General features: G+C 36.0%; 2 protein-coding genes across 3 annotated transcripts; both read left to right on the forward strand.

Annotated features, from left to right (window-relative positions):
* Positions 1 to 55: 55 nt before the first annotated feature.
* cfap57 (cilia and flagella associated protein 57) lies at positions 56 to 20,098 on the forward strand. The gene is made up of 22 exons (XM_052547751.1): positions 56 to 302; positions 1,227 to 1,537; positions 2,558 to 2,808; positions 3,208 to 3,373; positions 3,461 to 3,613; positions 6,941 to 7,080; positions 10,171 to 10,336; positions 10,495 to 10,608; positions 10,792 to 11,004; positions 11,357 to 11,530; positions 11,621 to 11,782; positions 11,973 to 12,128; positions 12,206 to 12,299; positions 13,362 to 13,552; positions 13,773 to 13,946; positions 15,252 to 15,410; positions 16,750 to 16,893; positions 17,127 to 17,243; positions 18,614 to 18,748; positions 18,828 to 18,971; positions 19,303 to 19,423; positions 19,533 to 20,098. The coding sequence occupies exons 1-22, from the start codon at positions 146 to 148 to the stop codon at positions 19,691 to 19,693; spliced, it is 3,603 nt and encodes a 1,200-aa protein (XP_052403711.1). The 5' UTR covers positions 56 to 145; the 3' UTR covers positions 19,694 to 20,098.
* Positions 20,099 to 21,825: 1,727 nt separating this feature from the next.
* Positions 21,826 to 25,941, forward strand: tmem125b (transmembrane protein 125b). Of its 2 annotated transcripts, XM_052547460.1 has the most exons (3): positions 21,826 to 22,615; positions 22,756 to 22,842; positions 24,164 to 25,941. In XM_052547460.1, exon 3 carries the CDS (start codon positions 24,205 to 24,207, stop codon positions 24,856 to 24,858), a length of 654 nt encoding a protein of 217 aa, XP_052403420.1. In that variant the 5' UTR covers positions 21,826 to 22,615; positions 22,756 to 22,842; positions 24,164 to 24,204; the 3' UTR covers positions 24,859 to 25,941. The 2 variants fall into 2 exon arrangements, with proteins under 2 accessions (XP_052403420.1, XP_052403421.1); XM_052547461.1 differs by lacking the exon at positions 21,826 to 22,615 and having other exon boundaries at positions 22,666 to 22,842.
* The last annotated feature ends 346 nt before the right edge of the window (positions 25,942 to 26,287 follow it).

Raw genomic sequence — 26,287 nt, forward strand, 5'->3', positions numbered from 1 at the left:
TGTATTCTTGCAGGAAGCTGACGCGGACGCTTGTTGTTACCATAGTTACGAACTAATCAACACTGCAGTGTCAGATATATGCACAGCAAACAAAACAAGCTTCTTAAATCTTTCTTTTCCAAGTGTTGGCTAACAATTTTGTCAGATGGCTACGGTAGTGGCACAGTCTCATTATATATTCGGATTGCGGACAGGCGTGAAGAATAATTTATTGTATTTTGATGAGCAAACCGTAATTTTTCCGTGTGGAAACAACTGTGTGCGCTATAACATCAATCAGAAATGCCAGAAGTTCATTCCAGGTAACTTAAAACAAAACTTGATCATAATCTTTATTCACTTCAGATGTGAGACAACAGGCTATGTCTATATATCTAACAAGATATCTGTCAAATGTTTGGGGTCGGTAAAACTTTTTTTGTTTGTTTGTTTTTTTGGATAAATTAATACTTTTATTGATGTCTTTAAATAGATTTTAAAAAAACGATAGTGAAGACATTGTTATAAAAATTATATTTTTAAAAATATTTCATTTAAAAAATATATATAACTTACTGTTCTTTTTTTAAAACAATTAACGTTACATGTTCCAAAAAAATAAAACTTATAATAATAATAATAATGAGCAGCACAATAACTGTTTACCACATTGATAATAAATCAGCAGATAATTCAATGATTTCTGAATGATTATATTACACTGAAGACTGGAGTAACAATGCTGAAGACACAGCTTAATATTAAAACATCAATTCAACTTATTTTAAAAAAGAATACTGTTTTCTTAAATTGCAATAATATTTCACAATATTCAACATTAAAATTCTTACTGATCCTAAACTTCGTGTATTTCATTTTTATGATCATATCTCTGTTTCTAAGTTATATATTTGGTACTTAACGTTATATTTAAAAAAATATTTTGGAATTTTCTTTCTTTTCTTTTTTTTTTTTTGTATGATCAAGTAAGCCTAAGTTTCTTTAGTCCAGTAAATGTTTTAATGTTCTCCCGAGATTTAAATAAATGTTTTAAAAAGTTTCTAAAATTATTCTAATAAATATATATAATAGTGTTATAGTATTTTTTCTCCACTAATACAGGAATGTCCCTGTTGTATTTTTATGTGAAGTGTTTTTCCTGATTTTGGGTTTAAATGTGGCTTGGACATGTTCTGTGAGAAGAACCCATGTTTGGAGACCAACATCTGTTTCCTGTGTTTGCACAGGTACAGAGAGAAGTCAGGGCATGCAGGCCTTGGCCATCAGCACAAACAGGCGTTATCTGGCTGTGTCTGAATGTGTAGAGAAAGCCACCATCACTGTGTTTGATCTCCAGCACGAGCAGAGCAGGAAGAGGAAAGTGCTGACTGGAGGAGAGACTGCGGTAGACAAGTTTGTCTGCATGGCCTTTTCCCCTGACTCCAAGTATCTGATCGGTCAGGCAGGCGGGCCAGACTGGACTCTCTTCCTCTGGATGTGGGAAAAGAAGAAGGTGATGGCCACTGTGAAGACAAGCACCGATGGCCCCATAAACCAGGTAAACACGTTTAGCAAGAAGGGGACTTAAAATGGTAAAATTTCACTTCAAAATCTAAAGACAAAAACAGAAGATAAAGTCTGTTTTTAGGACCATGGAGAAGTTTGGCACTGTGCCATTATTTTCATGACAATTAAACGTCCCCCTCCCTACCAGAAATGAAAGTTACAATTAGTTACTGTTACTGTTTAAAGGATTAAATACATTTTTTGCAAAAGAGTAATGAAAATGTGTGGGAAGATCTGGGTAATTATGTCAAAAAAAGATTAGATGGTCCTAAAAAATATTTTTTAAGTTCTTCAAACATAAATATAATTTCTTATAAATATAATTTCTAATATTTCTTATATAAATCAAATTTAGAGTTAATTTTTCAAAAATATTAAAACGGTGAAGCACTTAAATTACATTATTTTAAGTATTTAATTCAACTGAACTAAAATTAAACTGAAATATACAAAACTAAATAGTAATAAAATATAAAAATGATACAATCACATAAAAGATGATTAAAAACTATAAAATAAAAAAGTGCTAAACTAAAACTTGAACTAAATTTAAAATTAAAATGTTAAATATAAAAATATAAAATAAAAGCTTATTCAAAATATTAGTAAAACAATAATATTACATCAATAATACTGATAGGAAATCAGGATTTTGATCAAATGAATGCATATTGAAATATATATGTATAAATTGTACAAAGATCATTTACTGTTAATATCTATAATTATAAAACTATAAGTAGTACATGGAAGAAACTTCTGGCATTTCCACATGAAATACAATGGTTTTCTCATCAAAATATAACAAATTATTGTAACATTATTTTCAATTAAACACACCTTTGCTATAAGAAAAAAAATCATATTTTACATATTCTCATTACCATAATGCAGATCAACCATATTAATTAATTCAATTTTAATCCGACTGTTAAAAGTCATCGTGATCACAGGTCAGAATTACTGCAGTGATCAAGCTGTCCCAATACAATGTATCCATTCCCGTTCTCAGATCAGCTTCAACCCTGAGGACAACACACAGATCTGTGTGAGTGGCAACGGGGTGTTCAAGATCTTTCGCTATGCTGGAGAAACCCTGAAACAGTCCAGCACATTTAAAACTGACACCCATCACTTCCTGTGCCACACCTGGGTGTCCACGGAGCAGGTGGTAGCTGGAACAGACGCAGGTCAGCTGATGATGTTTGAGTCAGGCCGGCAGCGCTGGGAGATGAATGTGACGCCCGTGCAGAAGCTTTACAGGTGAGTGAATCAACTGTGACATCAAGTGCTTCTGCTCATTTCAGTTCATACATGCAGTGTACATACAATACAGGAGAAATCTGTCATGTATCTAATGTTTTCTTAAACCTTATAATGCATTGAGGGTGATAATAGTAATATATGACAATAATAGATACAGCATGTACATGAGTTATTGAGGACCAATATGTAATGTGTCTTATTCCAGTTTATATGCACATAACCCTGAACAAATTTATTATTAGGGTTTTAATTATTCAGCTTTCTGGTACATGTAATATATATCTCATTATGATGTATTTATGTATTAACTTGGCAAAACAATAGCTATTAAATCTGCAACATTTTAAAGCCTAACACATAAACTGTCATGAATGTGTATTCCTTTCATTTGTGCAGTCAGTCAGAAAAGCCGGACTGTAACGAGACCTTCACCACACTGCCGCGGGTGACAGCCATTGTAGGTTATTCTAACGGCTTCGCTTGCTCCGCTGGTCCTGGCACTGTGTGCTTGTTTGAGAAAAGAGAGGAGGAAGAGCAGTATAAGAAGACCAGAGAAATAAAGGTGCCGTGACATTTTCTCATTCTAAAAATGTTAACAGGAACATGTCAGGTTGATCCTGAAAGGCTTTTTTTGTCTTGTCATCTTAAGATTCCTCCAGAACTGTTCAGCAATGATCCCAGTTCTGCAGAGCAGCAGGAAATCAGCACTCTGTGCATCAGTCCGTCTGAAGAGACCCTGGCCGCCAGCACAGACCGCGCGCAGCTCTACAGCATCAGCCTCTCCCTAGCCGAGCTCAACAAGGTGCCGCCTGCCTCACTGTCATTCTAGTTATTTTTTTATTGTTAGAAATTGGGTTCATTTTTTACCTCTTTTAAAAATTTTATTTAGTTTCTTTATTTTTATTAACTATATATATATATATATATATATATATATATATATATATATATATATATATATATATATATATATATATATATATATATATATATATATATACATATATATATATATATATATTGAATTAGCTTTTATTTCTATTTTTTCATTTTCATTTTAGACAATTAATTTTGTTTTGTTATTTTTTTTATTTTTGACAATCTACATAAAATCACTTTCAAAATCACAGGCGTTTAATAGCCGATTTTGAAAGCGATTTTGTGTAGCTAGTAAACCATGCCTCTGTGTAGTAAATGCCGCTCTGCCTGAACGAGTTTTGCCAAGTCTGCAGTTGTTTTTCATGTCCGTGGGGGTGAAGTGACCCCAATCCCAATAGCGTGATAATTAGCCTAGGCTAAAATGTGAATTTCACCAAGGCAACCCTGCCAAACAAGCATGTATTTTACCCCCAGGAATGCAATTTTTATTGGGGTGCTTGTTTTGGACTACTTTGGAGAAGCAACTGGACAGACATTGTTGTGAAAACCTAGCAACCCTGAACTGAACGCACGTGCTGGAGATATAAAACTAATCATAGGAGCACCTTTACTGATGAGATGCGCATGAAAATTACATTACATTTTTTGCACAGCCCTAGTTCAATTTTAGTTTTCATTCATATCCAGTTAGTAATTTTAGCACTTTAAAAGAATGTTTCAATCAAAAATGAAAATTTACTAAAAATTTACTCAGGCCAACTAAAATGTAGATGAGTTTGTTTCTTCATCAGTACAGAGTTGAAGAAATTTAACTTGCTCAGCAATTGATCCTCTGCAGTGCATGGGTGCCGTCAGAATGAGAGCTGATAAAAACATCACAATAATCCACAAAGTAATCCACACCACTTCAGTCCATCAATTAATGTATCGTGAAGCAAAAAGCTGCATGTTTGTTAGAAACAAATCCATCATTGAGACGATTAAACCGTCACTTCTGGCCAAAATACCAGTCTATAATCTAAACTCAGACCTGGGTAGTAACAGATTACATGTAATCTGGATTACGCAATCTGGATTTTGTAATTAGAGTATACTACTTTTTAAATTACTCATAATCAGACTACAGTTACTTTTTTATGGATTACATATTATTTACACAACAGTATAAAGTTGTTCACATTTATTGATTCTCCTAAACTTCCTTTTTTAACGTTTATGTTTTTTCCTAATAAACCTGCCATTTATATACGTTCGTGATTCTTCAAGTTTTTCCGGCAGATACGGGGAGGGGTGTCAGAATCACACTCAGAAGAAATCAGCAACAAGATAATGGAGGGGAACACAGCCTTTAATCACTGGATGTACAGACATCATTTCATTTTTTTTTAAAAGACACGAGAAAAAAGTAACTGTTCAGTGTACATTCTGCCTACCACAGATTAATTTGCTGTCCACAGAAATCTTTGACCTAGCAAAATTATTGCTGGGAATGTAATGTTGATTTTTTTTCATTTTTACTACCTTATGCACTTTAAGGACCCGTCCACACAGAGATGCATTTTGCTGTATATGCATAAATTTTTTATCGTTTATTGTTTCATCCACACGGATCAGGTGTCCTGACATTTTATCCTACCTGTTAGATTTTCCTACCCGGGTTTACTGCGCATGCGCACATCAATGTCGCGTCCTTTTTCTCATGCTAAACAACAATATTTAATGTATCTGCATTACTGTAAGGGTAGGTTACTACCCTTTTAATTATATATATATATATTGGGGTAGGTGTAGACTTTAATAAAAACGCAATCTAATTGGTAGAAAATAATATTTATTGTTGGTTTCCTGTAGCTGTGACCAGTGAAAGTGCAGTTCTGACTCTCTGCCCATTCATTTAGATAGGAGCAGGTCTTGTTAGTCTGAAATAGCTGCCCGGAGGCATTGCCAAGATGTCGGCCGAGTGGCACGACTTGCCTAAAAGGACTTTGGCATAGTCCATGTCTTCTTCTCTGTTTTGATTCTGTGGCAGAATTACAGCGCCACATGCTGGTCTGGCATGTATACTACATCATTTTGTGGTTTCGTGTGGACGCAGATTTTTTGGGATACGAGGGGAAAAAAGGATCTGATAGGGAAAGCTGTGGTCTTTAATGTGTATATTAGCAATGTTATTGTTGTGAGTTTCATGTTCTTTAATATTAATTTTTGTAATATTGTTTGTCTTTTCCTCATTGTTACTATGTTTTGAAATGGATAGAAATGTCATTTCTGTGTGAATTTAGTCTTTTCCAAAATTAATGTTTGCAATGTTGCTATTGTTTGATGTTTTCATTGATACAGTAATATACACTTCTAGTATTTTTTTAGATTTAATATTTGACCTAGCAGTGATTTTGCTGTTAATTTAATGTTTTTCATTTATTGTTTTTTGTAATGTAGCTGTTTTCTAAATTTACAATCATAAGATGTGATTTTGTTTTATTCAGTGTTACTAGCAAACACTAACAGCAGGGTACATTAGTGTTAGTATTTTTTAAATATTAACTTTCTATTCATTGCACTTCAAAAATAAGCTATTGTGGCTCTTGTTGGTGAATTAAATATAGTTTTTGGAATATTTAATTTTTCTTTGTATCTGTCAAAATAGTAAAAGGTTAGGCAAATTAAATATATATTTAATATCAAATAAGGGTTAGCAAAAATGTAATCTAAATGTAATCCAAAAGTAATCAGATTACTTTACCAAAAATGTGTAATATAATAGATTATATTACTGACTTTAGTAAAACAGTAACTGATTACAATTCATAAGTAATCTACCCAGCTCTGTCTAAACTTAATGAGAGAATTATCAGACCATTCAAAAATTATCATACTGCTGTGTTAAATATAGCCAAGTGAGCTCAGGAGTAACTCCAAAATTCATTGTTTGAGTTCGTTGCTGCATCAAGAAATGCAACCTGTACACACGGAGAAAGCTTTACAATCCTCAGTCCTCAATCCTGTGCTGTTGAGACTCATCCTGAGCTCATCTCAGATAAATCTCTTTTTTATTTTATTTATTTATTAGTTTATTGTCTGTCTTTTTTTAAACTGAGAGAGCTATTGTGAGAAACAAGATGACAACTTCACAGTGTCCTGTAATAGCAGTATGTCTAATGTGATAAAATAGGTGTTTTACTCATAGATCTGTTTTTACTCATAATACCAGTTGTGACTAATTCAGCTCTTTCTCCTGTTGTGTTATCAGGGTGTGTTTGCTCAGTTTGAGCACCTGTCCCACTCCTCCCACTCCAGCGTTATCACAGGATTATCCACCTGCATCCGCAAACCGCTCATCGCCACCTGTTCCCTGGACCGCTCAGTGCGCATCTGGAACTTTGAGACCAAGTAAGTTCAGCTCTGTTGAAGAGACAATGTGCTTTAATGTATCTAGTGAGCTTAAGACTGTGAGCCTTTTGTTTTGGGTCTTTATGCTCTTGTAAATGTCTGTTAAACCAGTATTTAATACTCTCTGAGAAAAGTATGTTTCGAGATTATTGTTGTTTAAGAAATATCCAGATCTAGAAATGTATCAATTGTGTCTTGGTAGATTTTACGACAAATTCCCTCAAGTGCCTAAATCTTTTAATCCTACATTTATTATGGGTTTTCACTAGGGATGTCCTGATACCACTTTTTCACTTCCGATACCGATGCCGCAGCTTTGGCTATTTGCCGATTCCGATATCAATCCGATATTTTTATTTTATTCTTGAACTAATACTACTAATAATAATAATAATAAAATAAATGGAAGCACTTTGCTCAATTAGCCACCTAAAAACATCTGTTGATTAAGAAAGACTGCCACCCTTTATTCAAACACTACAAAAATAACTAAAAATAATTACCGTATTTTCCGGACTATAAGTCACACTTTTTTTCATAGTTTGGCTGGTCCTGCGACTTATAGTCAGGTGCGACTAACTTATCAAAATTAATTTGACATGAACCAAGATAAAACATTATCGTCTCCAGCCGCGAGAGGGCGCCCTATGCTGCTCAGTGCTCCTGTAGTCTACACTGAAAACAAAGAGCGCCCTCTCACAGCTGTAGATGGTAATGTTTTCTTTTGGTGCTTGGTTCTTAATAAATGCGACTTATAGTCCAGTGCGACTTATATATAGTTTTTTCCTTCGTCATGACATATTTTTGGACTGATGCGACTTATACTTAGGTGTGACTTATAGTCCGAAAAATACAGTAAATACATAAAAATACAGGTACTTCAGTACTTAAAGCTACCAACAGGTTTAAAGTTAAAACAATTTAAACAGCAGCATGGCTGGGTGATGGTTGGTGGCATGGGTAGGGTGTATTTGTATGTTCGGGTGGGCAATATGGCAAAAATGATAAAATTACAACAACAAAAAATTCTTTTAGAAATATCATTATTGTTTGATGTTGGTTTTTCTATTTTGCAAGCTGTTTGAGCATTATATCCAAACTAATATTCCTATAAAAAAGACAAAGCTTGTTACATTAAGGTAACAAAATCTGAAAAAGTATGGTGGATATTTAGGCCTAACTGGGAGAAGATACAAATCTTTATCATTATTTTATCTTTGTTATTAAAAAAAAACAAAGATACACATTACAAATACACACAATACACAAATAAAAATAAACAGTGTTTTTCAGGTACAACAATATTTAGCAGGAGCATTCAAAAAATTGAATGAACAAGTAAAAATAAAACACAATATACACTACTCCTATTAAAGCAACTGTTTTAGTTTTTCATTCAAGAGTATTGAGTGATTTTTCTCTTTGTGTTTGGTGTTTTATTAACATTAAAGGAATAATTCACCCAAAAATTAAAGTAGGTTAGTGTTTTGTTTTTTATACCTTCATGTACCCACACAAAAATAGTTTTAAACCTGAATAAGTTTTCTTCTTCTGCTAAACATAAACACTATTTTGAAGAAGGTGGAAAACCAAACAGTTGCCAGTTCACAGTGACTTCCAGAGTATTTTTCCCCCTACTATCAAATTTAATGTGGACCAGCAAATGTTTGGTTATTAGCTTCTTCAAAATATCTTCTTTTGTGTGCAGCACAAGAAAGAAATTAATATACTGTAGGTTTGGGAAAACATTTTAGTGATTAAACAATGACAGAAATAAAATTTTAGGATGAACTATCCCTTTAATTACAGTCAACAGCATGTAGCCTAGTGTCCTTTTAAAACCTGCACGCATCTAATATACAGACCAAGGGCAGACCGCACCACAAGGGCAGTGTTCTAGGTTATTACATGCAGTGAAAATGAGTTTTTAGATCCTATAATATAATAGCACGTATGTTTTTTTAGCAATAAGAAATTACTCGTCATCCAGTTTTTTATATTGACTATGCATTCCGTTCATTTTTCAAATTGGTATGTTTTGCCGGGCCGCAAAGAAATATAGAGCTGAGTATCATCAGCATAACATTCAAAGCCAACACCGTGTTTCCTGATATCTCCCAAGGGTAACATGTAAAGCGTGAAGAGTAACGGCCCTAGTACTGAGTCTTGAGGTACTCCATATTGCACTTATGATCGATATGATACCTCTTCATGCTACAAATGGATGGCAGTCATATAAGTACGATTTAAACCATGCTAATGCTCTTCCATTAATGCCAACAAAGTGTTCTAGTCTATGCAAAAGAATGTTGTGGTCAGTTGTGTCAAACGCAGCACTAAGATCCAATAAAACTAATAGAGAGATACAAACACGATCAGATGATAAGAGCAGGTCATGTGTAACTCTAAGGAGAGCAGTATCAGTACTATGATATGGTCTAAATCCTGACTTGAAATCCTCACAGAAGCATCCCAGTTTCTATAGAAACAGTGAGTTCTCTGAGACAGGTTCTTACTGATCTAGCCTGAGAAATAACCTTTTTGAGGAAAGTAACAACATTTATTTCATTGATTTCTATGGTGATTTCAAATATGAAATTTAGAGTTTTAGTTTTGAGAATTTGATGTTTCCCCATTCAAAGTGATAGGACTTATATTTGGATGATCGAGAGGCATTTCAAAGATAGCCGCCGAGTGACATGACTTGTCTTAAAGAGACTTTGACTGACATTGATGAGTGGCGTTTCATGTAATTATTTTAACTTGACAGGAGCACGCGTCTGTCAAGCACAAGTTTACATAGAAAAACAATGGAAAAGTACTGCATTGGAATGGAAAAACGTTTTCTTTGTGAATGGTCCCTTACTGTATTTTTGATCAAACAAATAGAGACTTGTTAATTACTTGCATAATAAACCTCTTTGTAAAACATAAAACATTTTTACTTACTCCTCATGTAAAAACGTATAATTTTTATTAAACACATTTAATTTATATTTTAAATGGACTTTGACAGCCCTAAACCTATTAAAATTCCATCAGTTCTGAGCTGTCAGGGCTTTTGTATCAGTGAGTGTGTGTGTTGTCCAGTGTATTAGAGATGTATAAGGAGTTCCAGGAGGAAGCCTACAGCATAGCTCTTCACCCCACTGGACTCTACATCCTGGTGGGATTCTCAGACAAACTCCGTCTCATGACTCTGCTCATTGATGACATCAGGACTTTCAAGGAGTTCACTGTACGCAGTTGCCGTGAGGTGTGTCTCCACATTGCTCAAGTTTACTATTATCTTTTTATTTATGTATACAACATTGTTCTTGTATAAGCATTGCTATAACAAAGTTTCATGTTTTACATTCCTGTGCATGTTGTGGATTGACTGTGGTGGCTACTTTTCCATGCATTTGTCCCCAGTGTGCGTTCAGCCACGGAGGCCACTTGTTTGCTGCTGTCAATGGAAACGTGATCAACATCTACTCAACTACCACATTTGAAGACGTCCTGAATATGAAGGGACACAATGAAAAAGTATGTGTTCTGAAATTGAAAGGAAAGGTTCATCCAGAATTGAAAACTCTGTCATCTCTGTTCCAATGCTGTGTGTGTGTGTGTGTGTTTTGTGGAATAAGATATCTTTAATGTGGAAATCCACTGTTCAAATTTTGCCTCTCTGAATAGTGTTTAAACAGTGTCTATGTTATTGTGCTTCAGGTGCGGGCCATAGCGTTCAGTGCAGACGACAGTCGTCTTGTGTCATGTGGCATGGACGGCGCCGTGTATGAGTGGAATACTCTCACCGGTGCGCGAGAGTCTGAGAGCGTCCTCAAGACATGCAGCTACACAGGAGTGACCATCTCCTCTGACGCAAAGACATTCTTCGCTGTCGGGACAGACTGCTCTCTGAAAGAAATCCAGGATTGTCAGGTGGGCATTTGACATCTCAAAACCAAAGCCCCTGGATTCTGATTGGTACTTTAATGCAGTCATTTAAACAGGTGTTTTAACCGGTTTTCAGTATTCTGTGTATTTCAGAATTTATAGATGTGGTTAGTAGAATAGATAGTTCAATAAACAGCCTTTTTTAACGTATAGTTTTCTTATTGATATGCTCACACCACTGTGTCACCATCCTGTACAGAGCATAAAATTATCATTAAAATGTTTTACATTCTCAATTAGCTAGTACTATGAATCCAGGACATGACAGAGGATATAAGGTAGTTAACTGAGTTGGCATTCCTCAAGATAAAAATGTGGGTTAATACTCTTGCTGCAGATCCTTAAGGAAGTGCGTACTGGTGATGTGGTTTGCACCACTGTTGCCATGTCTCGTTCAGGACGAGTGCTCTTCATTGGAACTTCCACTGGGACTGTGAGAGCCATCAGATACCCTCTACCCATCCAGAATGACTGGATAGAGTACCAAGCCCATGCTGGCCCTGTCACTAAGGTTTGTACTGCTAAAATTCACTGGAATGTTAGCTCTTAATCAGAAGTCAAGCATGTTTTTCATTCATATTTTTATGTCTTGTGTCCGTAGATGGTTATCACTTTTGATGACCAGTTCCTCATAACTGTCTCAGAAGACAGCTGTCTTTTTATCTGGAAAATCATTGACAAAGAGGGGCAAGGGCTGAAAAGAGAGAAGGAATTAATATATGCAGAAGAGATCCTCATCACCAAATCAGACCTTGAGGAAAAGGTAATCTTTTTCCTTTGTGTTGGTCATTTTAAGCTTGATACAATATTAAAGTTAAGCTTTAAACTATCTCAACACTGCATAACACATGGAGTTTAAGAGAAAATGTAGGAAACATTTTGGAAAATGAACACAGAACTGTCCTGCTGTAAACCACAAGCCTTTTTTCATCTTGTGTCGAACCGTCCTGCAGAATAAAATAATGCTGGACCTGAACGCACGAGTGACAGAGCTCCAGGAGGAGAACAAGTACCAGCTCAGCCTCAGGGACATTGAATACAAAGAGAAGATCAATGAACTCACTGAAAAATGTATCCAACAGATCAATTCGCTTAATGCTGAGAAAGAGGTCAGTGTCGAGAGATTCAACATGAAAACCATTCTTATTCTGGAACACAACGGCCTATTAATCATTTTTTATTCCAGGTCCTGAAAGCAGAGAAGGAGAAACAGCAAGCAGCCCATGTTAAAGCTCTCTCAGAAGTCTTAGAGAAACATGATAAAGAGCAGCAGGACATGGGTAACCAAAACATATTTCATTCATTTGAACAAACTGTGGTTTTCTATGTTGTTCTAATAGGAATCCTAGCAATCAGAGCGAAAAAGCTCCTTCGACAGATTTTGTTTTTCTTTTTTTAAGTTGCTGGAAAGTTGCTTGGTTTAAAGGTGTTTTCTGTGTCAGCTGCGCTTTATACAGTATATCACTATGCTACGGGCATTGGATATTAATTGACCTTTAATGAAAAACCTTTACACCACTAGTTAAAGCTGTGGTTCTCAACATTTTAAACTCCAAGGCCCCCATCGTCCAACACAATATTAGAAGGATACCAGTGTAGACTAATATTTTTACTGTAATGACAAAACTTCTTGTTTTCAAACATTGAAACTAGAAACATAAAGAAACTAGGAGTCTATTTAAAATAATAAAAATTCAATATACATTTGAAATATTTACAAGTATGTACAATGTCTTTATGGGGTCCACAAGTTCACAATTATGGGGTTCACATTGCAGTCATTCACGGCTATAGGATAATGTTTTATATATATTATATATATTATTATTATTATTATGCACAAATAGCAGTTTTTGTTTTACAAAGCTAGAAAAAGTCAAATACATTCTAGAAATTTCCATGACTTTTCCATGTGGAAATCATACCTTTAAAATATAGCAATATCAGTACACATATATAGTATACTGTATACATTAACCAAATTTCCCAAGACCACTGGAACAAATTAACATAAGAAATATGTCTTGTTTTTTAGTTGTTTTAGCCTATTTTGAAGCTTGTTTTTTAAAACCATTTTAAGCTAACTTTATACCCACATTTTGCTGAGGCTCGCTTGTGTCTCCAAGTGGTTCTGGGCCCTTGGTTGAGAATCACTGAGTTATCTAGTTTTCACGCTTGACTGAATATTAGTTAATATAGAATTTATATAAATTGTGTCTACATTTCTTTCAATAAGCGTTAATGTCATTTTGGTAGTAATGTAAACCTTTACTATCATCAGAACCAGTCAGTACCCCTCTCAGCATTAGCCTATTTGGACTAACTGAAGCTGCTCTTCACAGAGTCGAGCAATAACCAGAAGCTCATGCTGGAGTATGAGAAATACCAGGAGCTACAACTGAAGCTTCATAAAGTTCAGCAGGAATATGAGCAGCAGCTGCACAGTGTGGAGGAGAGCAAGACCCGAGCCCTGGAGGAGATGATGCAGTCTTATGAGGCCAAGCTGGAGGAGAAAATGATGCTGGTCACCCAGGTAAAGAAAACTGAGAGATGTTATCATCTCATGTTCCAAACCAGTAATGCTTCTGTGAAACACAAAAGAAGATCATTTACTGGACACTCTTTTCAACAATGTTTGGAGTCTCTGCATATCTACCCCAGCAATGACAAAAAATAAAACGTTTGAAATTTAAGAAATTTAAGAATAATAATTTTCAAACAAAACATCTCATTCTTTTCTTTCCAACTTGCAGTATCAGGATGAATGCCAGCAGAAGGTTCGGGAATTTGATGAATACATAAAGCAGGAGGAAGAGGACGCAGATATGGAAATCCATGAGATCCGCTTGAAATACGAGCAAAATCTTAAAGAAGAAAAAAAGGCCAACACTAGGCTCAAAGTAGAACTAGATACCACAACAAAGCAGGTCGGTTTGGACTCCTTCACTTCAAATATACTTTGTATAAATAATGAAAAATGAATTCAGTTGAAGTTTATTTGTATAATGCTTTTTCATAATACATAATGTTTCAGAAAATGCAAGTTTCAAAATGTTATATTTAGTAAGTATTTTGCAATTGTATCAATGTCTATATGGCAGTAATATACAGTACAGCTATAAGATGTAATACGTGTTTTGTGATTAGTTAACATATTCAGTATTCAGTCGATTACAGGTTATGCTTGTAATTATTACAATATAAGGATAACGTTTGACAGTTTTTTATTTCGATTTAAAGTTGGCATCATCTTTACTCTTTGCAAAGGCTGAATACAAACTAGAGCTGGATCAGTCTGCAGTTAATGATAGAAACAGGAAAGCAAAAGGCAGAAGAATTAGTGCAGGCAAAGGATGATCAAAGCAAGGCAAAAGCGATTTATCTTTAATCTAGATTTAAACCGAGAGAGTGTGTCTGAGCCCCAAACATGATCAGGATCGTGAAAATCTTTACCTCCTTAAGTAGACTTGAAATCCTTGATACTATCAAAAGTCAATCATTTTAGAACCTAAGGAATAATAATAATAAAGGAACAATTCACCATAAAAAGAACAAATTCTGAAAATATACTCTCAGGCCATCCAAGAGTCCAAGTCAGAATGAGAGTCCAAACTGATCCTAAAAACATCACAATAATCCACAAATAACCACACCACTCCAATCCATTAATTAACGTCTTGTGATGCCAAAAACTGCATGTTTGTAATAAACAAATTAATCAATCAACTGCAAATTGTTGCTTCTGGCTAAAATATGAGTCCTTTATCCATAATACTAACAATTTATCAAGTGAAAAAGTCATCTCGAGAGAAATATACACAGATCAAGCACTTTTAACAAGTAAAAATAGTCCAAACCAGTTCTAAACAAATATGTTGGGGGATGTGAGAGAAAAACCGAGAATGGACTTCCTTGCTGTTGAAAGCGTTATTATGGATTATAAACTCATATTGTCCAGAAGCGACTGTTAAAAGTTAAAAGGGCTTAAGAATGGATTTGTTTTAATACAAACACACAGATCTTTACTATTTCTTTAAAGAGCATGATGGACTGTAGTGTGATATAAGGTCTGTTAAATACAAAGGAATAGTATTTTATAGTCAATACTGAATGTAATCAGTGGCTAGTGTAGAGGTGAAAACAGTGGGGGGATATGATCATATTTTTTGGACTAACTATAGTGTGTAAATGGAGGGAGCTGAACCTTATGTAGCTTGTGTTGTGTTGTACAGTTTCATGTCCTACAGAGGGAAATTGAAAACAGGAACTTGGAGATCGAGAAGCTGAAGCAGGAAGTGCAGAAGCTGCAGTCTGTGATCAAAGCATTAGAGAACGACATCACTGGGCTGAAGACTGCAATTCAGAAGAGAGATGGGATCATACAGGACAAGGTGAGAACACATGAACCCTGTTCATGACGATATGAGCAAAACCAAGTCAAGTAAGTCCTCTGTATCCCTGTTCATTTTACAACATATAGATGTCTAAACAATTATTGACAGATTTTAAAATGGGAAATTCACTCCTTCATAGAAACCTTTTGACTTCAGGATGATGGAATTGAAGTTCAGAAATGCTAACTCATTACAAGGTTTCATTCCAGCAGCACCTGATTCAGGGGAAATTGTGCAAGCAAACACGGTCAATGAATGAATGGATTATGGATTGAAAATCAATCACAGAGGCTTAATTAGTTTATTTTATATGGGCAAAAACTGATTTAGTATTGTCTCTCCATGCCATCTGACAAGACTCCAGATTTGATACATGAACTCAGAGTCAGTATATTTAAAGGGTTAGTTCACTAAAAAATGAAAATTGGTCGAATCCAGTCGGTCTTTGATCTTTCAAGCTGTTACATGGCACTCAGCGGGTGTTGCATGCATTAGTCCAAAAGCAGTTAAATATAAAGCGCCCTTCCATAAAAACAAAGTGTTTCACATGGCTCCGGGGGGTGAAGTCCTCCTGTAGCGAATCCATGTGTTTTTGTAAGCAAAATATCAATATTCAAAATGTAATAATCACTATAATCTAGCATGCTCTCTGTTGTAAAGCTGATGAAATATGAGGTCAGCGTTGCTCATGTGCTGTTGAGTCTCGTGAAAACCAACGTTTATTAACAGGAGCAAAGATAGCAAAGTTTCCTCACTTTAGCAAAGGAAAACAAATCTCCTCTTGGCTTATATCGATATCCTCTGATATTATTCTTTACAAATCCTTGTTTTGTTCTTCGAATTAGTAACTGTTGTTTTGTTTTAAACTCTCCACTGTTTCCGTGTGCGTCACTTCTAAGCGGCGCATGCTCAAAACTGACCTCAAACTGTAAGTCATTCGCCGAGAACTGCTTCAGTGTACAACTCTGAGCGGAAGCTAAATTAATTCATTACTACATTTGGAATATGGATATTTTTCTTACAAAAACGCGTCAGTTAACTACAGAAGGTCTTTGTTCACCCCCCGTGTGAGACACTTTTTTATAGATGGATGCTTTTTAATTAACTTCTTTTGGACTGATGCATTGCAACACCTGCTGAGTGCCATGAAACAGCTTGAAAGATCAAAAAAAAATTAGATAACTCCGACTGTATTCTTCTGGATTCTTCATATACACCTAGGATGACTTGAGGGTGAGTAACTTATGGGCTAATTAGATTTTTGGGTGAACTAACTCTTTAAGTTTCAGCTACTAGGAAAAAGAACATGAGAGTAAAATTGGTTCTGTCTCAACAGGAAAAGAGCATCTATGAGCTAAAAAAGAAGAATGACACACTTAACAAAACAATTGAAGTGATGGAGTTCAGGGCTGAATATATGGAAGAGCAGATTGAGCCAAAAGAGAACGAAATCCAAGAGCTAAAGGAGCAAATGCTGGAGGTGGGACACGTTTTACTGCATATGTGCCATGTGTCATCCCTTCAAGCTGCCATGTTTTATTCAGCCCTTTCTTCCTGAGCCACATCATGTTGTGCACTATATTGCTAAAAAGTAGAATTGTCATTCATTATAAATTAATGTGTTACAGAACAATCACATATGTAAATAAAATTCACTTTACATTTACAAAATGAGAGTTATGAAAACAGTGTGATAAAAGATGTGTGTTTCAGATGGAGGGAGAGCTGAAGGAGTTCCATAAGACCAACACACAGCTGGAGCTGCAAATTGCTGAACTGAACTTAAAATTGAAAACCAAAGACAAAGAAATGCACAAAGAAATGAGGAAGGTTAGTATGTGTACTGCACTGGACATCTTCAGGGTTCACACTGGCACAACAGGTCTCCATGTCACAGTGCTGTTGGTTTCAAGTAGACTTTGCTACCCGACAGATGAGTGATCATTCATTCAATTTAGAACCTTCTGTCATCACAATTGCTTAGTAGTCATAGATACTACCCATGTACATTTAAAATTTTAATTAAATTCAATTTATGCATTTAGCAGACGTTTTTATCCAAAGCGACTTACAGTGCATTCAGGCTATCAGTTTTTACCTATCATGTGTTCCCAGGGAATCGAACCCCCAACCTTGCGCTGATATGCAGTGCTCTTCCAGTTGAGCTACAGGAACATAGAATATTTTCTTTAAAGGAATAGTTCACCCAAAAATGAAAATTTGCTAAAAATTTACTCATCCTCAGGCCATCCAAGATGTTCTTTGTTTCTTCATCTGAACAGATTTGGAGAAATTCGGCATTACATCACTTACTCACCATCCTCTGCAGTGAATGGGTGCCGCCAGAATGAGAGTCCAAACAGCTGATAAAAACATCACAATAATCCACAAGTAATCTACACCACTCCAGTCCATCAGTCAATGTCATGTGAAGTTAAAAGCTGTGTGTTTTTAAGAAACAAATTCATTGACATGTTTTTAACTTCAAACTGTGCTAAAAGATTCAAATGTGCTAAAACGTGTGCCCTCTAATAATATTGCCTTCTTCAGTGAAAAAGTCAGCTCGTCTGAATCAGGAGAGAAATGTGCAGAGATAAAGCAAAAACAGTCTCAAACAGTTCTAAACAAATATGTTGGTGGATTTCGATGTGAGAGGACAACGGGTGAATTTTTTAAGTGTTATTATGGATTATGGACTGTTAATAAGTCCTTATTTGTTTCTTATAAACCCTGCTTTTCACTTTACAATACATTAACTGATGGACTGGAGTGGTGTGGATTATTGTGATGTTTTTATCAGCTGTTTGGACTCACATTCTGATGGCACCCATTTACTGCAGTGGATCCAGTGGTGAGCAAGTTATGTAATGTTACATTTCTCCAACCCATTTTGCATTAAATAATTTAATAATTTAAAAAATCCTAAAAACTCACATTAGCTGTGTTAAATAAAAGTGAATTTAGAAACAAATTATGTATATTATACATTATAATGTACAGTATGAAAAATTGGAAATTATTAAAAAGCATTATTTTTGAGATTTACTTTAAAGGTTACATTTAACAGTACTTATTTGTTTGTTTGTTTGTTTTATTTGTTTTGCTTTTTTGTTTACAGTTTTTAATTGAAATTGAAATGCCGATACCCTAGTTTCACTATATTTCCTAGACAATGACTGGCCTGCTGTGGTCTTCTTCAGTTGCAGGACATTGGGGTTCTGGTACAGAGATTTAAAGCTGACCTTCACACATGTGTGGAATTCATTCAGGACCCAAAAAGATTAAAGGAACACATCCGAGAGCTCTATAAATGCTACGTTGAGCCATCAGATGTGGTAAGATCAATACATTTGGGTCATCATTGGTGCTGTCTTGATTTCCAGTGAATGGAGCTTGTCTGGTGTGTGACTGTAGGTAGAGAAAGTGGCGGTGGACACAGATATCCAGAAGGAAAACCACAGACAGAGGGAGCACTATGAGAAGATTATCACCACGCTGAAGAACCAGCTCACCAGAGACACAAACGTCCTCCAGGCCAACAATACAAAGCTCATGAAGGTGAGAGAAACAAATAACAGTGTGCAGTTAATGTGGAAATTAGGATCTTTAGTCTGACTGTTGAAATAATGGTACTTCTGCTGTAGCCCATCACTTTCCTCTGGTTTAGTAGTTATAATTTACAGTAAATTAGACAGTAAATATCTAAATGGATTGATTTTGCGGATTTTTTTAACACCTGAAGAAATGAGTAGTACTTTGGAGATAAAGATTCCAGTGTATCAGTATACAAAGGTTGTTTTATTCATACTATGAGTGTTTCACCTTCAGTGTTCCTTCAATCACTGCATGTGTTTGTGTGAAAGATCTCACATCTGTCATCTGTGTCCAGGACAATGTCATTCTTATGAAAGAGATCAATGATCTGCGTCAGGAGCTGCGCACTGTCCGAATGCAGCTGCACAACTCTGAGAGTCAAAGCAGCTTTAACAAGAGCTCTGCTATCACGAGAGGTGACCGATGTCAATTCTATGGTGTTTGGATAAACCTGGGTAAAAATGGACCGTGACATCATTGGTGTTCATGTTCGAGGTTCTCAGCTACATTTCTTTCATGCTTCAGGTGCAGCTTCAGCAGGGAGGAACGGCTTGATGACGCAGCAGAATTCAGAAGAAACAGAGAAGATCATCCAGTTTCAGCGACTGGAGATCCAGAGGCTCAAGCAGGAGATCAATGTCCAGATGCCTTCATCCAGAACCAAACTACCACCACTCACCAACTGAATGCACCTCATGCATCAATAAAGTGTCAAATATAAGTCATAGATTCTTTTTGAATCAATGTTAACAGAATACCAAATAATATTGCCTCCAGAGTGCTGACAAATTACACAGAACATGAGCAATTTCTAAATGATAAGTCATTTATATCAAAAGAATAGAAAGTAATGCAATTTCAAAGCAAGTTGAAATTCATTTGTAAAACTATGGTACACGTACATTATCTTCTAAATTTTATATAATTAGATTGCACAGAAATCTGTGATTTCTTAAATGATTACATCATTAAAAAGTACATTGATTTGTATCAGTGCTGAGGCATATATTTCAGGCATGAGTGAATATCGCTGTCCAATAAAAAATATAATGGCCTACAACATTATATTTGCATTTTTCTTTTTGCTTGTACGTTTTGTTGAACTGTAAAAGTCACTAAAAGTTATTTTCAAACAAAATGGATTTTTTGAAGTTCAGTGGTCTTTTATGGTGGTCTGTGATGAACGATGCTTATTCTGCCCTGTTTCATCCTGGATATTTTTATACAATAAGATTGAAAATGAATAAGCTGACATGATAAAATTATAAACCTTTGGAAGTTTTGATTTTTGCTTTTTGTTTCCATACTGAATACTGAATACATATTTGTTCACATTGTTCTGTTCTAAATGCGTGTAATGGCGTCATAATGGACAGATTGAGCTGCATTAGAGTGGATGTTCATTTAATGGTTCCTAGATGTTATATAACATCATGACAGTGCTGTAGTCTACTTCTCTTGTGCAACTGGGACGAACAATGATGGTGAAACTTAGAAATAGAAACAGAAATATTTCAAATCAATTTATATTGAAATGAATATCACCAAAGCATATTACGGAAACGTTTCTGTTCCTTGTTGACTCTCTCTACCTTCATGACACTATTTGAGCTGCTGGACCACACTGATGAATGTATGAAGAAGAGTCATGTGACAGGAAGCAAATAAAAGTTAGTTACAGTTTGCTTGCACTATATTCTACTACTTTTATGACAGTAGTGTTATGTGCAACTAACTAGGATGGATAAGGTATCCAGTGTTGGGGGTAACGCATTACAAGTAATGCGAGTTACGTAATCAGATTACTTTTTTTAAGTAACTAGTAAAGTAACGCATTACTTTTTAATTTACAAGAAAGTTATTTTTTCATAAAAGTAATGCCAGTTACTTTGTTTTGCCATTTATTGACTGAGAAGTCTCCTGTCCCCATACTGGGAGAAATCAGAAGTACAGAGTCGTTGTGTGCTCTGTGTGAACATGATGTTACAGGTTCTAGACTAAATTTGAATGTTGATTAATTCATTCCACTCACAAAAACAGATTTAGTATTCATCAAAATGAATTAAAACAGTGAAATGCAAACTCAGAATATAACGCAAACCTGCAATAATTAAATATGTTAAATAACACAAATGTATCTAATCGCATTTTAGTAACCAGTGTCTATGTTGCTGACCTTTTATGATCCAGTTCAACCACATTAATAAGCAAAAATGACTTAAGATAAATTAACAATTGTGCTTCAATGTTATTTTTATTTTATTTATTTTTTTATTGCTGAAGAGTGTTGACTCTTCTTCTCCTGTGTTCTACTTTACAGACGTCAATTTACTTTTTTCCTTCAGCCTGAGGTTTATTCATTACACTTTTTAATGTGAAAGGGCTTTTACATTTGCCATAAATATTATTATATTAAAAACAATCAAGTCCTGCTCATATTTAAAAAGCATTAAATGGATAACGCATTACTTTACATAAAAATAAACTTACGTGATTGGTTACTTTTATATGGAGTAACAAAATTTTGTAATGCATTACTTTTAAAGGTAACTTTCCCCAACACGATTACATTATACGATTATAAATTATGTTCATTAATATAATTAATTCAAAACTAAAACCTCTTTTTACCAAAGTTTTGATGTTTTGGATTAATTCATCCTAGATTTATGAATGTGTAAAAGTCTGACCAAACCATAAAATGTTAATTATGCAAGTAAACCTTGTGCTTTGGTCATCCTAGACTTATTTTATTTATTTTAAGGTCCACTGAAGTGCCTTGAAACCATAGACTGTAAAAAAAATTGGTCCAGTTTTATTGGGTTATTACAATTACATCAGTAATACGTTTTACAGTGATTTCTGAGCATCACAATGCTGAACATTTTGAAAACCTGACCAAACCTTACACTTTCTTCAAGATATTGAAATACCCAACATTAACAAAACTGAATTGTGGTGACAAAAGTCATACGCCAGTTTCTGCAGAATAACAAACAATTACACATTCATTCATGACCTCATTTCTTATAATGTGCACAATATTTCTAGATTGACTATGACTGGCAACTTCTGACATGAGTTAGCATTTGTTAATCTGTATCAGTTCATATATTATCCTGTATGAAGGAGGTTTTTGAAGAACATCATGCCACACATGCTGTTCTGGACAATCAGCACATATAAACTCTGAGAAGAGGAGCTCTATTGTTGCAGAAGCGAAGTAAACTTATGTCATGTGAATGACACCATCCTTACAGTCACAAAAAGTCCATTATGCTGCAGGCGTGACATCAGAGATACACTTGGTGGGATGTCCCTCCAGTTGGCCTATTGTTTTACCCACAATGCCTTGAAAGACATCCTTGCTTTTCTGTGTCATTCATTCTGCCTGCTAGGCGTGCACATGTGTGAGAGTGAGCGTTTGTGTGTGTTCTCCGTTTGCGGACATGCTGTTTAGTGTCACAAAGAAGACAATGAGAAACCTTTTATTGTCCTGGTGGAATGTGGCAGGAGAAGACAACGGGGGAGCATGTCATCGTCCCGAGTGCTTGGCACCAGTGTCCATTCGGCTTGCACCATGACACACCACAGCATGAGAGAGACAGGTAAACAAAACGACAGAAAGAAAGAGAGCGAGAGACGTGACAGTAAACTGTCCTGCACTACTGACAAGATAAAGGAGTTTGAGGATGGTAGGATGGTGTGTTTCTTTAAAAAAGAGCTTTTTAAACCATCTTGTCCACAGGAACGAATGACTGCTGTTCAGGACACATGATCACACTTCACACAGTTTGAGTCTGAATCAAGGATCAGAAACATGCACTGACAACAGGTGAGGAAACTTTATTAGTTGCAGCTACTTTATATATCATTAGTTAACTACTTTATCCAAATAAATCCAAAATAATCCAGCTTTTATTTTATTGTCTATGCTGAGTTTATTTTTATTTTTTTCATGGAATAAACTAATTTGAAGTAATTTAGGAATAGGATATATTGTTTAATAAAGGTTGGGTTGCACACACTAAAGCATTAATGTAGCTTTGATGCATAGCTGTTTTGCTAAAGTAGGTTGAGATGTTACAGATACACTGAGAAGTTCTCAGTGAGAACTGACAGTGTCACTTCACAAGCTTGTGATTTTGTGAAAATTGTACAGGAAAAGCACCCAAGTTTTCTTTTTATTTAGGATTGCTATGTAAAGCAAAAGCTCTTTGAATCAGTCTGATGAATCCTGCGCTTCATCAAAGTTCTTTTAATAACTGCAAGTTTTTCAGTGATATTATGTCCTAAAATACAGCAAGTTTTGAGTACTTAAAGTTTGGCAAAGTCAGTTTTATTACTGACAAGTTGTTGATAATGTGTAGTTAAAATAACACATTTGCAATTGGATTCTTTTTATTTGTTCGTGTTAAATATATATATATATATATATATATATTTTTTTTTTTTTTTTTTAAATGCATATCACTCTTTTTTATAACTGGATGCCACTCTCCAAATTAAAATTTTTATTTTGACAACAGTGTAGCATACTACTGTTTAAAATGTAAAGCATGTAAATATGCAAACTGATTTAGTTAGGCCTTCTATTTGTAAAGTGTAAGGTAATAATACGAAAAGTGATCATTTGCATGGCATCTATGGCTCATTTGAATGGTTCAGATAAATGAGAGACTAAAGATGTCCGCATGCAGTTTGTATACATCTTGAGGAATGCATGTGACATTTGCCTTTGGCATGAATGGAATGTGCAGTGGCAAGCGTAAAAGAACAATAAATAATTCTTTAACAACATTTTTATTGTAATTTCTACATATACGTTTTAACATTTAAACTTGCCTAAATCAAGTTGATGTATGAAAAAACAAAACAAGAATACTTGTAAATGAACATTATTCTAGATTAATCTAGTAAACATGCTGTTCATTGTCAGTTCATTGTGTTGGAACTGTAAAAAGTTTCCTTAAAGTGCAATATTTAACACATAAGAATTAGTTTTGTTTTTAATTTAGGTTGATATAGTGATGCTAAATGTATATGTTTTTTTATTTTATTTGAAGAGAACCAGTAAATTTAGATGTTACCATAACTAATGTTAATGCATTGAACCTGAAGTGTTATTCATTTTCATATGTGTTGTTTCGAGGCAGTACACACACCAGTCGACTGCAGCATTTGAGAGACCCTGGAGATGGAGCTTCTCCCTCTGAGTGTGATGAGTCCCGGGGCTCCCCTTCGTCTCCAAGCAGACCCTCTGTGGCTCCAGCGCCAAGCCGTGGAGGAGCAGGTGGAGCTGTGGTGGTTCAACGAGCCGCATGTGTCTCTCCTGTGCTACTGTTTTTCAGTGGCCATGGTTCTGAGCCTGGGCTCCGCCGGCGTGGGGCTCCTCTCGACCGCCTCCTCCGCCGCGGGGCCCTCGGTGCTGTGGCGCTTGGGCGTAGGTTCTACTCTCTGTCTCCTGGCACTGGTGGTCCTCATGAAGCAGCTGCTCAGCTCTGCAGTGCAGGACATGGGCTGCATACGCAGCCGCAGACGCATCGAGCAGCTGCGCAGTGGAGGAACGGTGGATCCCGTGCTGTTGCTCTTCTCTGGTTTGGCACTGGTGGTGTGTGGGACTACACTTCTCAGTCTCGCTCAGCTGGACATGCTGCTCTCTGGCGTGACCCTCCTGGCCAGTGGGGGCACTGTGGTCCTAGGTGTGATGGCGTATGGAGTGATGGTTTATGTGCAAGGAAGGAGAAACACAAGAAGGCGAAGACGACGGAGGGTGAGAGTGTATACAGTGACGGGACAAAGGAACCGACCATGGAGGGATTCAACTTCCAGTCAGTCGAATTTGTTGTGAAAGGAGAACAGAGAATTCCAACTAGCTCTTGTTCCTACATGATATTAAGACCTATTTGCACAAACTGGTGTGGTAAAACACAATAGGAGCTTCATTGGTTTTCATTCATTTTACACCTGTTATACTTGCAATTTGGCTAGAAGACTTCTTTATTGGCAATCAAACACCTCCAAATCAAATGCTTGCTTTGCCATTTCTCATTTTACATCTTGACTTATGAGTACCAGGTGATGGAATTAGAAGTCAAAATGATCAAGTAGGAATGGTCCATATGGAAATTAATCACACTTTTTTAAGTCACACTTTCACTTTAATCTTGAATTGAATACCTGGTTTGCCCTCGTTCAACAAAGTTCACTCCCTTGAATACCATATCCCAGACTGCAATGCGTTCAACTTTACCATGCATTTCCAATCTGATAAATGAACAAAAACTTCTGGCACATTGGTATCCAAATTGCACTCTTCTGGAGAATGGTATAACTGCAGCCTTGAGATCTCCAAATTGGGGCGGGAACTCCAAAATAGGGCGTGGCTTCCTCCATTGAGAGACAGGCGCATGAATTTCGTGCCTTGGGACGGCTCCGTTGCTTGGAGTAAAATCTTTCCCCTGAGCTGCAGAGCCGGATTATCCATAAGGGCACTTGGGCCAGTGCCCAGGGGCACCAACCATTCACAACAACTAGGGGGCACCACATGACACAAGCTCTAAAAATATTTTTCGTAAATTGTTTTATTATTAGGCTAACTTTAAATTCTTGAAAGACCATACATAACTCGTTTATGTACACTAACTTAACAACAACAATAATAATAATAAATTATAAATAAATAAAGATTACATGACCACTATCAGTCCCGCCCACAAGTCATGCCTCCAGCGGCTGGTGTTCTTCCGAAAAAATCGGCACAGACTATTTTTATCTTATAAATATACTAAAACTAAAGACTTTTTGGAGATATGAAGGATGCAGTACTACTCTATAGGTATTCAAGATTAACAGGAGATTAAGTGAAAATGAGCATTTCACCCCCCCTTTAAAGTGAAAATATTTCCGTCTCCAGCTGCGAGAGGGCGCTCTATGCTGCTCCGTGTTCCTGTAGTCTACACTGAAAACATAGAGCGCCCTCTCACGGCTGTAGGCGGTAATGTTTTCTCTTGGTTCTTGTTTATAAATTAATGTGACTTATAGTCCAGTGCGATTTATATATTTGTTTTTTTCCTTGTCATGACGTGGTGGTGGTGGCGGGGGGGGGGGGGGGGGGGGTTGTTTTGATGTATAGTGCCCAGGGGCACCATACTGTCTTAATTAATATGGCCCTGCTGAGCTGGTTCCCCCTTTACAACATAAAGCAGAGGTTCAGACTTGAATCCCAACTCCACTGCCCAAAAGCTTTGGGCTCTGCTCTCATGGAGAACATTTATTTA

Source organism: Carassius gibelio, chromosome B2 (assembly GCF_023724105.1).
Source record: "Carassius gibelio isolate Cgi1373 ecotype wild population from Czech Republic chromosome B2, carGib1.2-hapl.c, whole genome shotgun sequence".
Classification (NCBI taxonomy): Eukaryota; Metazoa; Chordata; class Actinopteri; order Cypriniformes; family Cyprinidae; genus Carassius; species Carassius gibelio.

Coding starts and splice junctions, on each gene's coding strand:
- tmem125b (XM_052547460.1), top strand. CDS start 24,205: ATGGAGCTTCTCCCTCTGAGTGTGATGAGTCCCGGGGCTCCCCTTCGT.
- cfap57 (XM_052547751.1), top strand. CDS start 146: ATGGCTACGGTAGTGGCACAGTCTCATTATATATTCGGATTGCGGACA. Junction 3,374..3,460: donor AGAAGACCAGAGAAATAAAG/GTGCCGTGACAT, acceptor TGTCATCTTAAG/ATTCCTCCAGAACTGTTCAG. Junction 11,783..11,972: donor AATCAGACCTTGAGGAAAAG/GTAATCTTTTTC, acceptor ACCGTCCTGCAG/AATAAAATAATGCTGGACCT.